The sequence below is a fragment of the Pyxicephalus adspersus genome, chromosome 7 (genome assembly GCF_032062135.1).
Source record: "Pyxicephalus adspersus chromosome 7, UCB_Pads_2.0, whole genome shotgun sequence".
In the NCBI taxonomy this organism is placed as follows: domain Eukaryota; kingdom Metazoa; phylum Chordata; class Amphibia; order Anura; family Pyxicephalidae; genus Pyxicephalus; species Pyxicephalus adspersus.
This window is the reverse complement of record NC_092864.1, coordinates 46194326-46211616: the sequence shown is the minus strand read 5'-3', so window position 1 is coordinate 46211616 and position 17291 is coordinate 46194326. Positions and strand designations below refer to the sequence as shown.

At 36.3% G+C, this 17291-nt stretch overlaps 1 protein-coding gene across 1 annotated transcript in view; it reads left to right on the top strand.

The window, feature by feature from the left end:
* Window positions 1-17291, top strand: part of LRP2 (LDL receptor related protein 2) — a 118921-nt gene that overhangs the window by 91109 nt on the left and 10521 nt on the right. The window contains 14 exon segments of the mRNA XM_072419091.1: window positions 2064-2265; window positions 3187-3482; window positions 4253-4769; window positions 5826-5978; window positions 7731-7901; window positions 9115-9338; window positions 9782-9959; window positions 10960-11156; window positions 12147-12392; window positions 14171-14299; window positions 14448-14601; window positions 15281-15373; window positions 16223-16351; window positions 17063-17283. Of these exon segments, the coding sequence (XP_072275192.1) occupies window positions 2064-2265; window positions 3187-3482; window positions 4253-4769; window positions 5826-5978; window positions 7731-7901; window positions 9115-9338; window positions 9782-9959; window positions 10960-11156; window positions 12147-12392; window positions 14171-14299; window positions 14448-14601; window positions 15281-15373; window positions 16223-16351; window positions 17063-17283 (2910 nt within the window).

Here is a 17291-nt window from a genome sequence, read left to right as displayed (position 1 = left end):
TTCAGAGAGTAGGAGATAACCAATCACAATTATTCTGTGTATTCTATAATCCTGGCCTATGTTTAGTTTTATGGCTAGGATTTCCATGTCTCTATGTCTTCCTTGCTGTAACCTTACTAGATCCAGTTTAAAGTGAACTAATCAGCTTGTAATATATTTCAATATTTAGGTACAAAGGTTATATTTAAGCACAGTCTAATCCTAATCTGTACCCCCTGTGCCTTAGAGTGGGGTTGTGTGTATGCAAATGACTTCTGTTTGAGTCAGCGTCATACTACATATTAAATACTAATATCACCTACAATAAAACTATAGGCATGCATTTTCACAGTACATGAACCAATAAAGGCCAACTTCATTTAAGGAGACAAATCAAACATATTGGTATTGAATTTAACTCTGCTAAAATTCATGTGTTTGATGCTGAATATCTTTAAGCAATTGTGGATGGTGAACTGAAGTTGAGAGTGCATGGGGTAAACTGACTGATGCTGCTTTACTAAACATTAGTGGTGTATTCAATATTGGTGGTCTCCAGATCTGTGCTTGGAAGCTTTCTCTTTTTTTCTTAGACCTGGCTGACTGAATTTAGTGATTTACATTGTACTTGTAACCCTTGTAGAAAGGAGAATTTAATATTTCCCTACTAAATAATTGCCCCTATGGCAATAATTTTTGCCAAGGCAGTCTTTCTCACTTTATCAATGGTGGTATCATCCACTTTCTCTCTCTGTGGTAGCCTTTCCTTCTTTTCCCAGAACATTCTTATCTATTCTTTTCAGGACAGTTCTATTCACTTTTGAGGACAGTTTCTCCTATTTTTCCAGAGCAATCTCATTGACTTTCCCTCTATGACAGTATTTCCTTTTTGTTGTCACTGGAACTAGGTTATTCCCTGTGTTTTTACTTTCTCTCTTCAGGGCAGTATTTTATTAGTGTAAATACAGTTCTCCAAATCAGGAGGAGAGGTCATAACATTTTTGCAATAGTCCTATAATTAGTAGCCATTCCTGGCTTGATATATACATAAGGCGATTTCCAGTTCCAGTCCAGTGGTTGCAATCATGGTTACCAGTCATGATGATTTTAAAATCATTTTCAATATTTCAATATCAGCCACTTAGACATTACCTCTCATCATTTTTAGATCAGTAAGAACAACAAAGAAAATTGTTGATTGGTACCAAGGCTGGCATGTCCCTGCTTCAGTAAATCATTTTATTTACTGTATTCTAAAAAGTAATTGTAGGACTGTTAATATTTCTAACTTTCTAAATGTCTAACTTTCTAACAGAACAATCCGTGGCATGGTTGGCTTAGTGGCTAGTGCTCTTGCTTTTGCAGCAGTCTAGTCACTAGTTCAAATCCCAGCCATTTTACTACCTTCAATGAGTTTGTTCTCCTTGTGTTTAAGTGGGTTTCCTCCAACATTCCCAAACATACAGTTAAGTTAAATGGCTCCCCCTCAACAAAATTTGACCTTTGATTGTGCTAATGACATATTACTATGGTGAGGACATTAGATTGTGACATCACTATGGATTTTGTAAATCATTGCATATTAGGCTGGCTGTGTATAAATACAAGTTAATAATATTATTGTTTCAACTAAAAAATATTTTTGCATGTAAGTTTACAATATGGCAGACAAATAAAGTGAAATAATGAAGGTCAGTTAATCCCTTTTGATCCCAGGGCTTAGATAATATTAACTGAATGGCCAACTATGTAAGTGGTGGTGATTAGTGGTAGTCCACAGGGATATCTCTAAATGTAAATCACCTAAATGGCTCAAGAAGCACAAGAGCAACAAGGAAATCTTCTGTATTTATTTGGGAGTACTTAGAATCCAAAACTAGAAATAGACTGATGCGTTTCATTGCAAGTTGGCCTATACAGAAATCCTGATAAATAAAAAGGTTATCATGTTCTAAAAAGCAGACCCAGGCTTGATGGGTTTATTATTTTCTACAAATCTTGCTAATATGAATTCAATATGCTTCTTTCAAAAAGCATTTTCAGAAAATAATTACTATATCTATATTATACAATATTTTTTACAGCCAACCGCAGCTGCGCTGCAACAGAATTTACCTGTATCAACAACAGGCCTCCAGAGAGAAGGTGTATTCCAACATCATGGGTCTGTGATGGAGATGCAGATTGTTCTGATGCCTATGATGAACATCAGAATTGTTCAAGGAGATCTTGTTCCAGCAGTGAATTCACTTGTAGCAATGGACTCTGCATCAGAAACAGCTTCAGGTTTGTTACAGTCAAACACTGTCATGAACTATATGTGCAAAAGACTTCACTGCTTCATCTAACCATATGGCTGGCAAATTATTTTAGAAGAAAGGGTCCTAGGAAAGATGGGGATTTTCATTTTTGTTGCAAATGTTTTTTTTTTTTTTAATAAATATTTAGGATAATAACAAATATAGTTTGATTATGACTCCACCATATACTATGGTTATCGCTGCTACAATTTCTAAATAAAAAATTATCAACCTCATATTTGTACATCAAATGTGTAGGGCCCTGCTGCCTTTGACTGCTAGTCTCCAGAGATATGAGGTAAGACTTTGTGCAAGAAACCAAGGCCATTGGTAGTGATCAATATTTTACCCTCTGCTTGATTTTAATTTGGCACAGCTTCCAGAGTTCAGCTCTTTTTTTAGGTTTCTTATGGTATCTTTTAAATAATTGTTGTAACAGACCTTAAGACCAAACGTGCCATGGGTCATGGGTCACACACATTGCGTCCTGGGAGATTGATGTCATCAGTTCTCTCTTCTTAACTTCTCTCTCTTAATTCACCTGCTGGCGATACAAAATTTTATATCTAAGTTTAGAATATACATTTTCATTTTTAGCATGTTGTGGGAGTCATCCGTAGAACTGGCCAATGTTTACATGTAGATTGTAGATCCACTGTAATACAAATCTTTTAGGAAAAAAAGGTTGGGGACCCAGTCTTGCTGATCTTGGAAAATACTGATTCCATATCTGGTGAACCTGTGAAGTATTTACCGTTGAAATACACTGATTGGAAAGCACAGTTTATTTTTTTTCAATAGTTCTTTGTCTTTTTAATTGCTCTGGTGTGCACAACCAACAGATGGGCTGTGCACAATGAATAGAACTTACTGTCTAATATGCCCTCTCACTGACTTGATCCCCCAGGTGTGACAGACGCAATGATTGTGGAGATAACAGTGATGAAAGAGGATGCACCTAGCCACCTTGTCAGCAGCACCAGTTCACCTGTCAGAATGGCCGTTGCATCACCAGGGCCTACGTCTGCGATGGGGACAATGATTGTGGAGATGAGTCCGATGAACTGGAACATCTCTGCCACACTCCAGAGCCAACCTGCCCACCACACTTCTTTAAATGTGACAATGGCCACTGTATTGAAGCTGTCAAAGTCTGCAACCGGATAGATGAATGCTCGGATAACAGCGATGAGAAAGGATGTGGTGCGTGGAATGTTTCATATATTAATCAGCGGGTTGGAATATGGAGGGACTGCTAAATTCCACTTAGTCCTTCAGGCTTGGCCAAATTAAAGAACTTTATTATTTAGTGCTGAAAGTACAATAACCATTGTGAAGTAAGGGTCTGTTCTCATCGGAATCCTTTGACCTGTACTAAAGCATTAACCTTTATACCATGCAATTGTGTACAGGCCATGAACATTTCTAGAGAACGAATACAGAAAATATGTAGACTGTATATACTTAAACAAGATTTGCTCTTCTTTTTAACATACTGACAGTAGCTGGAAAAAACTGAGCATTTTATTTGCTAGATAAAAACACGCATTTTGGCACATTTTAGGAATGACTAAAAAGTTTTTGTTTGGTTCATTCAGGTTCAGGTTTGGTTCATTCCCCTTAAAGAAAATATGAATTCATCTAGCTGGGACACAGCAATATAAACTATATAGAGGTTCTGGGATTTCAGCCTCTTCTCTACCATATCACAAAACTTAAAAAAAAATAGTTTTCCCTATGCAAACATTAAAATGCACTAAGCCACATTTTACAATGAAAGTACAGTACATTGGTAAATATCATTTATAGGACTCTGGGCTTGTTACTTAATACACAGTTGAAATAAGTATATGTGAAGTGTGATTTATATATAAGTCCTCTGTTTCTGTGTCCCGTTACTGGTGTTAGATGTATTGTTATGCAAAGTTTTTAAATTATTGCATTTTGTTCTATCCTTTTGTTGTTCCACACAGGTATTAATGAATGTAATGATCCCTCAATCAGAGGCTGTGACCACAACTGTACAGATACACAGACCAGTTTCTTCTGCTCCTGTCGTCCTGGATAGAAACTTATGTCTGATAAACGGACTTGTGATGATATAGATGAGTGCACAGAGTCCCCTTTCTTGTGTAGCCAGATCTGTGAGAACACTGCCGGCTCCTACATCTGTAAATGTGCTCCAGGTTATATACGGGAACCTGATGGCAGAAGTTGTCGTCAAAACAGCAACATTGCCCCCTACCTCATATTCAGCAACCGCTATTATTTGAGGAACCTGACCGTGGATGGACAGTTTTACTCACTTATTCTGCAAGGCCTGAGCAATGTGGTGGCTTTAGATTTTGATCGAGTAGAAAATAGGCTGTATTGGGTTGATGTTGGAAGGAGGGTTATTGAGAGAATGTTCCTGAATGGAACCAACAAAGAGACAGTCATTAACAATGATATTCCCAATGGAGAAGGCTTAGCAGTGGATTGGGTTGGCAGGTAAGAAAGTGCTGACAAATTAAAAAAAGTATACAAAACACATTTTTATACCCATCATATCCCCTAATACTTTGTAAACACAAAAGCATTGAAAAAAAATGTTCCCCGACCATCATACGCTAACTTTACTAGTTCTCTGCTGCATTTTCCAGCTTCTAGCAGTTGGCAAGAAAACCTGTCACTTCCAGGTATGGGGGAGCATCTGAGATGCTCCACTGCAACATTACTTTGGCTTAGAAACTAATCGTTAGTTCCTAGGGCTAAGTTGCCAACAGAGATTTCAGCACCAATTTCCATAAAGCTGCAGCAAATACATGTATGGGGACCACATAGGAAACTGTGGATGCCATTTCCATAGACACTCTTTCTATAGACATCCTGCCCTTCATGGCTGGATCCATTCACCGTCACTGTCCTGGTAACTATTGTCACTGAACCATAATGTGACGGGCAATCAAAAAAGATACAAATTGTTGTCACTGGAACAGAAAATAGGGGAAAAAAATTCCAATGGTGACATCTGTTCGAGTAAAAATTAGGGAATCATTTTATAAAGTAGTAAATCTGAAATTCAACAAACATTCAGGGGTGGAGACTCAATGACTGCAAGTGAAACCACGGAGACCTGGAGGATTATCCACCAGAGAAAGTCTGGTGAATATCATATTTGCTGCTTTACAAATAGTTATTATCTTCCCACTTGTCAATGGGCACCAGGTCACACATAGTCCTGTCCACTTTCTGGAATAACAACACTGTTTTTGCTGCTGAAATCCTCCCACTGGGAGCTGCTGTGTCTTTTAGAAGTAGCATGTAAGACACAAATAGTCAAGTATACTCATTACTTTATGTGCATCACATAGGACCTGGATCTGTTACTTGTTCTGACTTTCATGCAAGAGTTCTTAGTAGCAGAATAACTCTGTCAGACTAGGTAGTACAATCGATGATGTTGATTGTGCATCATGGTTTGATGTTGATAGAGAACAATTAATAAGTTGGATGTTATATTATCAAACATGTATCTCCCTTAATTTGTATTGTTTTAAATTCTAGGAAGTTGTACTGGGTCGATGCTTATAAGGATTGCCTTAGTGTATCTGAGCTAGATGGAAGGTTCAGAAAGCGACTGGTGGACCGCTGTGTTGATGCAAATAACACCTTCTGTTTTCAGTACCCAAGAGCCATTGTGGTGCATCCAAAAAAAGGGTATGACAATATTTATTTAAAATAAAACTTCCCTTCATTTCTTGTGTTGGCAAAAATATTCTCATTATGCCATGCCTGGGATTTGCTGTTTCCAAAAAGATAACCTACTGCTGCCATAAATCAAGATTCTGTTTTGATTATTTTGTAGTTAACATTTCCCTCAGCTTAACAAACCAGGTGTTATTCTGAAAGCTCATCCATCAATGCTGCAGCAACTGAATTTCCCCTTGACGATCATTTTCTCATGATTTCTCTTCATTACATTTGAGCATGTGATTTGGATTAATGCCAGAACAGGCACATTTATCACATTAAATATTCATTTTTGATAGATATACAATGTTTTCTGTCTCTATTTGAAAACACTCAGCAAATGCCTGTGCTAGTGGCATAAACATTTCATTTAAATATATTAATGGCTTGGCTGTCTCTTATTTTTTCTAATATTTCTCAGCTGTCACTTTGTTTGCATGAGAACAATGTAGAGTATCATAATAAGTAAAGAATGAATGAAGAAATCATACAAAGACAATGATGTGTTTCAATAATATAAACAGAATTTTGTTCAAACTGTTCTGCAATCATATTTATTGGATAGGACTGCAAGAATAGTGTTGCTCAATTTCAGTGCCCTGTTCTTGAAAATTAGTGTAAATGCTTATGATGGGGAAGTATTGGCAGAATATTTTTAATCACATTAAATTTCACATGAGAAACTGATTTTTTTTCATTCATTTATGCATATTGACCCTTGCCACATATGATGCTTTGGTGCATTGCACTTGGGATGTTATCAGCTGAAAAAAAATGTACAAAAAGATAGTGATCAGTTGGAGTACTTTCTTTTAATATTACTATTTGTTTAAAGGTATTTTATTGGTAATACACTAGGTTATGCACCTTCTATCTTTGGTTTTGTGTTGTTCCACATTATTTGTGCCAAACAATATCTGCACTAGAATGCAACTGATCCCAATTTCATTTTTAAGATGCAAGTCTAGGAAATCACTAAACCATGGGTATCAAGGATATTTTGCTACCCTACTAAAGTGAAATTTCTCAAAGGTTATCTTTACCCTGTATTATTAGGTCAATTACCATCATATTTATGGTTATTTAATTACCAGGTGGTGCTGAAGTGTGACAAGTATGTTGCTTTGTAGTTTTGAGTCGGGCAATCACACATTTTTATTTCCGTTGAATGGGTAAAGCTACTTTGGTTTCAGAGAAAGAATGGTCCTGAAAACATGGAACAGTCTGCAATTTCTCTGGCTCAAACCTGTAAGAGCTTAGACCATCTGTATGTGATTTGTAATTTGGGGTTGGGGGCAGGTTTAGTCTGCTTTAATGTCTTACTACAGGCATATATTTATAGCTCACTGTCATACTTCCAACAGTGGGCCTTATTTAATAAAGCTCTCCAAGGCTGGAGAGGATACACTTTCATCAGTAAAGCTGGGTGATCCAGCAAACCTGAAATGAATCTGGTCCATGATTCAAAACATTTGCTAGCAAATTACTTTGAAGAAATCCATTCTAGGATTGCTGCATCTCCCAGCTTCACTGATGAAAGTGTATCCTCTCCAACCTTGGAAAGCTTTAATAAATTAGGCCCTGTGTGACATGAAGCAGAAATCAGGTATTGTATATAGAGTGACTTTCCACTTAACACTCTCATTTTTGAATCTGTTGTCTAGTGTTATGATCTTCTTAATATAAGGTGCTATAAAAATTGATTTTCTTTTTTGGCAGGCATGTTTACTGGACAGACTGGGGAGACAAGCCATATATTGGCAGGGCTGGAATGGATGGCAAAAACAAAACTGTTATCATCTCCACTAAGATAGAATGGCCCAATGGACTTACAATTGATTACAGCAATGACAAGCTCTACTGGGCCGATGCTCATTTGAACTACATTGAGTACGTACATAGAAGAATAAAGCAACTCGGTAACTGTTCATACAACATATACAGTCCATGGCATCACTAATTCTGACACTGTCAAACACGTTGACTTATTTGTCATTGTTAGGTTGGCCATGCATAGGTAGATTTTCTCTAAAAATCCAGCTGGTCTGAGTGTTATTAGCAATGAGAATTGTATACATCCCCCAAATGATCAGACCTGACATCTGATATATATTACATAATATAATTATTGTATCTGTTTTTATTTTTCCAGATTAAGTGCATTAACATTCAACCAATTTTTAGGTTTCTGACACGTTCCCGAGGAACAATAGTAAGTTGTAACTATGGCAAAGTTAGTTACAAATGGCATTCCTCATTAGGCTAAATCCTTCCTTACATATTATCTCCTGAATGGGGAGCAGCTTTTGCTTCTAGAAAGGATCAGTCCCCTGGGGATCACCAGCAAGCTAAATAAATATGTCTCTATAGTGTACATGTCACATACCAATTAAGTCCCACTTGCACATGTTCTTATTCTGCTCTTTTAGCAATGCCTGGGTAGTGAAAGGGGTTAATAAATGTGTAACACCAAGCACAAGGTACAATATTTGTCATAGCTTTGCAACACCTAAAACTAGTATTATCAGCTTGAATCACCAGAAAGCTTTTCACAGATTTTAAATCCTACAATTGTGACCATTTCTTTTAGTAGTTCTTGACTCTGAGCCCTTCTACAAAGTCATTCATTGTCCCTAAGTTTGTATTTTCAATTATTTTTTATTATTCCCTTGATAATTTCTTGTTAAAACATACTTTAAGGGAATGTAATTTAGTAAATTTGTCATTGTAATTCAGCAGTTGATTGGAACTGGGAAATCTGATGTGAAAATCGTGCCCCTAGAGTCTCCAAGTTTAAAACTGTATTTATGTGTGTAATACAAATTGATGTGCTTGTTGTGTGTTTTATATCTATGAATATTATGGCAAAACATTGATTGCTGGCAGCACAATTAAATCCTGCTTTGAGCAGGTTGTTTTTTCTTCACAATAAAGTTGGTAACTCTGACAATGGTCACCAGAATAAAGGGAACAAATCTAGATGTAATGTAATTTTTATGTTTTCATCTGATGTTCCCAGTTTTTGCAGCCAGTAGTCTGGGTGAACAGGTCTTTGTGGGTTAGTTGTTAGCCTCAGTAGTATTCCTCTCTTACTATCCTATAGATTCTCTGATCTGGATGGACAACACCGACATGCAGTGTTCGATGGGACTCTTCCGCACCCTTTTGCAATCACTGTGTTTGAAGACACAATCTACTGGACTGACTGGAACACCAGAACAGTGGAGAAAGGGAACAAGTATGATGGGTCTGGAAGAACCATGCTGGCCAATACCACCCACAGACCCTTTGATATTCATGTGTATCATCCTTACAGGCAGCCTATTAGTAAGTATGCTCTTTTTAGCAATTAGTTTTGATATTGTATTTTCTTACATAAATTTTTATATTGCTAATAGATGGATGTGGGCAAGTCCATATAAATTCTTACAATGGATGTCTCCTATTTTTTTTCATTTTGATCTAATAAATATGCAGATGAAAGTATTTCATTTATATATGTTCAATAAGTGCAAAAATTACCAACTTAATAAATATTGGCCTGCTTATTCTTCTTTTTGTGTATAACTTATCTGCTGGTCATGCTGAACACAGAATAATGGAGAATAATAAAAATTACTGTTTTGTGTTGTCCTGCACCCATTGCTAGGCTTAGATTCTGAGATCCATTTAGTTTATATTTAGGCTTACCTCTCATTTTCATACCTGTTGGAATATTTTTTTTTTAATGTTAGATCTCCAGAATCAAATCAAATGGTCTTCTTTTTCAGTGAATAATCCATGTGGAAGAAACAATGGTGGCTGTTCCCATCTATGTCTCATTAAGGAAGGAGGACAAGGATACTCCTGTGTATGCCCAGACAATTTCGTGGCCATGCAGTTTGGAAATGTTGTGCGCTGTTTCCCTTCATGCTCCAGTACTCAGTTCCTGTGTGCTGACAGTGAGCGGTAAGTTGTCCTTTTTATGCTTTACTTTTTTCTAAAGCAGATCTTAAGTCCCAGTCCTCACATTAGGAATGACTAAAGATCATCAAGCACACAATCATCTATCAGTAATACATTAATAAAACATTTTCTTACTCTAAAGAAATGTTCCTTAGTGCCGTCTTACTGTGTAGAGGCTGTGGGTGGTTTTCATCATTCCAGACTCAACACTAGAGGGTAGCAGAGGGGCTGCAATTTCAGGTTCCGGTTTGTATGAAAAATATATATCCTATGATTTCTTACATCAAGCCTGTTTATTAAAGTTCTCCAAGACTTCAGAAGATAGACTATCATAGGTCACCCAGATTCTCATAATAGTTTATCTTTTTAAGTCTTGGCGGACTTTAATAGATCAGGCCCATTGTATATTATAGATCTGGGTGTGTACACCGGTGGTCTCATCTCTCTTCAGCCCAATGAGGTGGCTACATAAAAAGACATATTATGGAGCATGAATCGTAGCCACAGGTATAAAGGACATGTAGCTCTCTGCATAGGATGGAAGGTTTTATAGGCATTAATTAAACACATATTTTTTAAAACAACTGCAAGAAGGAATGTAACATTAAGACATACAACAAATGTGATATTTGTATATTGTTTTGTGTGATTTTTAAAATCAGAGATAACAAAATTAAACAAAGTACAACTATAATCAATACAAGTGCGCTAAAAGGTCATATATATTTTGCAGATTGTAAAGGTTTCTGTTAAATCTGGGTTTTTGTGTTTTCCTCATGCCACCCTTACACAGAATAAAATATAGAAAGCTCCCACTGATTGGTGGAAGATGAGCTTTTTTATATATTATATGGGAACAGTAAGTATTCCTATTTACATGCTGCCATATAGAGCGTGTTAAAAAAAACACTATTTGTCTTATTCTCTATGATAGATTTTTTTTTGTGTCTGCCAGTATCTTAGTAACATCCAAAGAAAGTCACATTGTAGTTTTACATTCTAGATGTATCCCTATATGGTGGAAGTGTGATGGTCAGCGAGATTGCCGAGATGGCTCAGATGAACCTTCTTCTTGTCCTCATCGGTACTGCCAAATAGGACAATTCCAGTGCAATGATGGAAACTGTACAAGCTCTCATGTCTTATGTAACGTTCATCAAGATTGCCCAGATAACTCTGACGAAGATCCGATACTTTGCGGTATGTAAAGCAACATGTATATTGTTTTATCCATGTATACAGTATACCTTCGCCCTTATAGTATTGTATCAGTATTTGTTGAATTGTACAGTGATACATAGGCTAAAATACCTAATTCCTGAAATATTTTTAAAGACCCTTGAGTTTGTCACCTCAGCTAAAAAGGATCAGAGTTCACATGGGCTGATCCTTCCTTTCAACCAAGATTATGTAACCACATACCAGGCACTTCACACTTGACTAGTACCAGTGGAATGGGCTTGGAGCAGTATTTTCGTTAGAGTAGATAACTAATTCATCCTTTCTGTTATTCTTTTTTTCAACCCAGGAAGACAGTTTACACATCTTTGAGTGTAACTCAACTTTAAGATCCATTTCCTGTTGAGTAGTTATTAAAATAGGCAATAGGACTCAAAATGAGTCAAACAAAGAGAGATTAGAATATGACCAGCTATTAGGTAGCTGGGGATTATTAGGAAATCTGCTATTGAGTGTCTTGGAACTATATTGCGAAACTTTCCTCTGCAATCATGACAAAGTTTTACAGTTTTACAAGAAATATAAACTATCTTCAAGAACAGAAATCTGTTACAGTTTGATTATGTATGATAAAAGTTTTGTACATGAATCCATGTAATGGAAGAATGGAATTTTCACAAATAAGCAAGGGATTAACTGTATTAATCAATTATTATGTAATATCTTTCATTGAGTATCTTTCTCCTTTTCATGACCATTTTTTGAAGCTCAAATGCCCAGGCCAAGTTTAGCTGTGTTGATTTTTGTCAGTTAATGTGTCAATAATTATGTGTCTTTTTTTGATTGTCAGTCGGTCTGAGAACTTGGAACAAACACAGTTGCACATTCCTAGTTGTGATCTTCTTCAAGGCTATTCTATTGCAAACCTAAAGGGGTTAATATACGTTGGATGTCCACTATTGGTGCACTTGATTATCTATATCCTTTTAATGTACCTTTAAATTCCTACAGCTAATCACCAGTGTGACGATCATCAATGGCAGTGTGCCAACAAGCGTTGCATCCCCGAGGCATGGCAATGTGATGGTGAGGATGACTGCGGAGACAACTCAGATGAAGACAGCTCGCACTGTGCAACCCGAACCTGCAATCCAGGGCAGTTTAAATGTAACAACGGCCGCTGTATCCCTCAGAGCTGGAAATGTGATGTAGATGATGATTGTGGGGATCACTCTGATGAACCAATCCAGGAATGCAGTAAGTATAAATCAGTGGCCATATGGCGAAGAATAAGGCTGTCTGGCTTGGCTGAGGATTAGGTTCTGGTCAACTGGTGAACTATAAAAATGTATATAGCTAAATGTGACCAATTCTAAGATAATACATACCAATATTTAAATTATGCAGAGACAGTAGATATATGATTTTGTATGTCTAGGCTCATCCAGTCATAATGTGACCACATCTTTCATTGGGTCTGATTTATTAAAGCTCTCCAAGGCTGGAGAGGATACATTTTCATCAGTGAAGCTGGGTGATATAGCACACCTGTAATTGATTTCTTCAAAATCATTTGCTATTTGCTAGCGAATGTTTTGAATCATGGACCATCCATTCCAGGCTTGCTGGATCACCTAGCTTTACTGATGAATATGTATCCTCTCCAGCCTTGGAGAGCTTTAATAAATTTGACCCACTGTTGGAAGTGAGCTCTAAGTATATGCACCTAGTAAGACATTAAAGCAGACATCAGTCAATCTGAGTTATCCAGCAATTCTGGAAATTGATTTCTTCAAAGTCATTAGCTATTTGTTAGCAAATGTTTTCAATCCTGCACTAGATCCATTCTAGGTTTGCTGGATCACCCAACTTCAATGATGAAAGTGTATCCTCTCCAGCCTTAACCTCTGCAAGCTTTAATAAAACAAGCCAATTGTGTCTTTTTGGTATTCACACACAAATATGCATTTCAGAAGGGTGAATTCACCAAATTTGCAGGTTGCTTATGAAATTCTTTGATATTAACTTCTTTGACCAATAATTAGGTAATTCAAGACTAGTCATAAATGCAGTGACATCGGCTAAATTGATTTCTTGCCAGTTGTGCTGGCTTATGTCTTACTCTTTCTGTTAAAATGGGAATGAGTGCCAATTGTTTGGCAAAATATAAAATAATCTTTCAATGTTGCTTCTATAGCCTAACTTAGCCTATTTAAACCTAACTTTTAGTCTGACTTGAGTGACATGAGTGTTTCATTGTCATATTTTTGCTTTATGTCTCTGAAAGACTAATGCTGTTTAAAAATGTAATCCTATTTAGAGCAATGTTAAAGCTGGTAAAAACCCATCTGTAGCAATAAAAAAAGTACAACTATAGATTGATGTTTCACAGTCTAAATGACATTCAGTACAAAACCCAGCTGCTATGTGATTCACAAGCCTTAAAAAAATCACAAAACATCCTTTACTATCCCTAAATGAGCCAAATCCTCCTTTCTTTGTATCTCACATGCTTTTCACCAAGACAGTGCAGCATAAAGTGGGAAAGTTTCAGTAATACAGACAGTGATGTCAATATAAAAAGTGGACAGGACCAGGCGTGATCAGCTACAGTCTTGTAATTTAGGAGTGACCATGCTGACGCTATTTGCGAGTGCCACATTTTTTTATCCTACCGAAGTGCAAGCAGACACAGGCCACATTGTGGCTACAATACTACACTGCCCCTAAATTATAGGTAGAGTTGCCAGTGAGATAACTGAGATTGCTTCTGTTACCATCACAGGTTGCATTTGGTGGTCTTCACTGGCAGAACCAGTAGGTATGCTGTGGATTTTGCAAGTGACACCTGTATGAGCACATGCACTTAGTTGTGTTATTTATATGATATGTGATATATGAGTTTTTATCTTGTTACCTTGGTCTCCTTAAACTATGTAAGTCATTGCCATCATTGTCCCGGAAATGGGCAGCTAGAAAATGATGTTTGCTTTATATTTAGAAATATTAATATGTTCCTGATACCTTTCTCATAGTGAGCCCTGCTTACCGCTGCGACAATCACACTGATTTTGACTGCAAGACAAATTACCGCTGTATCCCACTCTGGGCTGTGTGCAATGGTTATGATGACTGCAGGGATAACTCTGATGAGCAGGATTGTGGTAAGTCAGCTATTGTTAAAGAATAAGTGCATAATAATAAATCTTTGCTGCTTTCATTTAACTTGACCAAACAAGCAACCTTGCCACTATGACTTTTTCCCATGTTACTGTAAATTAACAGTTAAATCATCGTTATCTAAAACTCTAGATAACTTTTTTCCACATGTTGCACTTAAGCACCAACTGAGATCAGTTGTGGGTTTTTGTTTGCAGCTATATCCATCTTCCTATCATTTTTCAATGAAGCCTAGCTTTGTAGAATGTTCAGTGGAAGGTCTACCGATCATAGCTTTTGACTTATGGTTCTTGCTGTGTTACTACTGATGTCTCTCTGAGTTGCTCTCCTTAGTGAGCTGTAGATGGCAAACTTTACAGACACTATTTTAAGTTTTTCAACTGCACAAAAAAACTAGTGTATATTTGTTTTCTATGTGTTAATACCTATTTTTATAGATCAGTGAAATAAAAACACAGTTTGTGTTTTGGCATTAGTGTTTGAGATTTTAGTGTGCATTGTCAGCTCACTACAAGAAGTTGATGAAGAAAGAAGAAGGACCTTGCTGGACTTCTGACCGATCAGCAGATTTTTTTTGTTTGTTTTTTTGCATTTAAAGTAACTTTAAAAACTTGTGGACATTTGTAGAGGTAAAGTGCATATGCTTTTTTTAATTCACTTTGACATATATTTTAAAGCTTGCAAAATTTCAGGTTGTAACACTACAAAATGTGGAAAGGTCAATGGGAAAATAGTGAATACCACATGCATTATATACAAGAAATGTCATTGTAATTGCATTTTGCACTGCTTTATTAAATAATTGTATGCAGATGATGTTACTTTTTAGAAATGGGCAAGAGAAGGTTTACAATCTGTAAACTATCTAACACTATAATAATTAAAACAAGAACATCACATGAAGTTCAGAGGATGTATCAAAGTTTATGTATACAGGTGTATTAGTATAAGGTGTTCCCATGCAGTTTGAGGTACAGTAACAATATGGTGAAGGATGTTGATCTGAACTTGCGGTTTATTGTGAATCCAGATGGATTAGCTGTGGACTGGGTTGGAAGGTAAAGAATCAAATATTATATAACTGGATATATAAATGGACCCTAACCCTTTTAGATAAAAGCATAAGACTAAAGAGAATGTAATGTTTATTTAGTAACTACATGGAAAATAATATTTTTTTTTTAATTTCATTTATTTGGGAGGCAGCCAATCCGGAGCCCTAGAACTACCAGATCCAGCATGTTTCCCCAGTCAAAGGTTACCAGGAACATTTGGGAGCTAAGTTTTCTTAATAATTAGCAGTTCACCTTTTCTCAAACCTAAGCTGTTAATTGATGTTGCTCACAAAGGAAGTACTGTATTATACTGTAGATATTTCAATTAAGGGTATATGGACAAAACACATATATATACATCTGAAAACATGTAGACAAAAAATACCCTGGAGGTAGAGCTGAGCATGCTGGGATTGTATTCTAGTGTTTCTAATGGAATAAAACATTCACAGTATATTTCTTAGTTCTGCATATATGCTGCTCAATAATTCCATACCAGGGATATTTGAAGTGTAAAAAGTTGTTCCTGATCATAATACATATTCATAATTTCATAGTCTTAATGCAGCTGTCAAAAGGCAGAAAAGGAAAGGAAAAACAGGAGAAGCCCTGTTTGTGAATTCTCTGTTTTATATGTATAAAAGGAGCTATCTAGGGCATTTCAATAATTTTCCTATTAGTTCTATTTATTCTCATATGTTGCCATCTTACTAAGTAGTTATCGGAAAAGTCACATCAACATCACATCACATCAACCTACTTTACATGGAAATGGTAAATCACCTTGCCTCTGGAACATACAAAGATTATTTCCCAAACTAACAGATTATTCCCATTTTTTTGATCAATAAGGCACATTTATTGGACTGATGCAGGCACAAATCGTATAGAAGTAGCTAAACTGGATGGACGATAGAGAAAGTGGCTTATATACACGCAGATTGATCAACCTGCAGCCATTGCGCTCAATCCAGAGCTTGGGTAAGTGTTACATATGTACATGAATATAAACTGATCCAAATATAACCCAAAGTACTTGTTTTACCTAAAAATTACAGGAAATCTGCGTTGACTCGAGTATAAACATAGAGCACAAAATGTTCTTGTCACTGATAACAGATCTAAAACACTAAACAATGTAAATGCTTATAAAAATATGAATAAAAAACATCCAGGAGTTTATTACACACTTTACGTAGGGACATTGATCCATCTACTAGTGTGAACTGAGTATATATCAAGATTTTTTTCCCCTAATGGCATATTAAGTGCAAAATGCAATCTTGGAAATACTTGAGCATGTTTCTTTAAGCTCGCTGAAAAAAAAAATCTACTGAAGATTGACTATTAGTTTCGCTTACATCCCTGAAACATAACTTATATGATATATCTCTGTATCTCTGTATAAACATTTACTTCAGAATATATAGAATTTGCAAAGTGGCCCAGAAAATAGCATTGGTCAGAATAGACTGGAGTCACATGCCACTCAAAAACTGTTTTTTCTTTGGCAATAAACAAAATAAATATAAATACTGTGCTGAATTATTTTAGAATTTTCTTATATATATATATATTTATATATATATATATATATATATATATATATATATATATTGTATGTTTTCAGTGGCAAATGTAGAAGAGGACTGCACAATGAAATAATGTTTGAATATTACTTGTTATATGCAGAATTATGTACTGGACAGACTGGGGAAGACAGCCTAAGATTGAACATGCTTGGATGGATGGACAGCAGAGACAGGTACTAGTGTCAGAGGACCTTGGTTGGCCCACTGGCCTCACCATTGATTATATCAATAACAACCGGATTTATTGGTGTGACTCCAAGGAAAATGTTCTTGAATCCATCAAACCCGACGGAACGGAAAGTAGGACTGTTTTATCCGGAGGTGAGAAA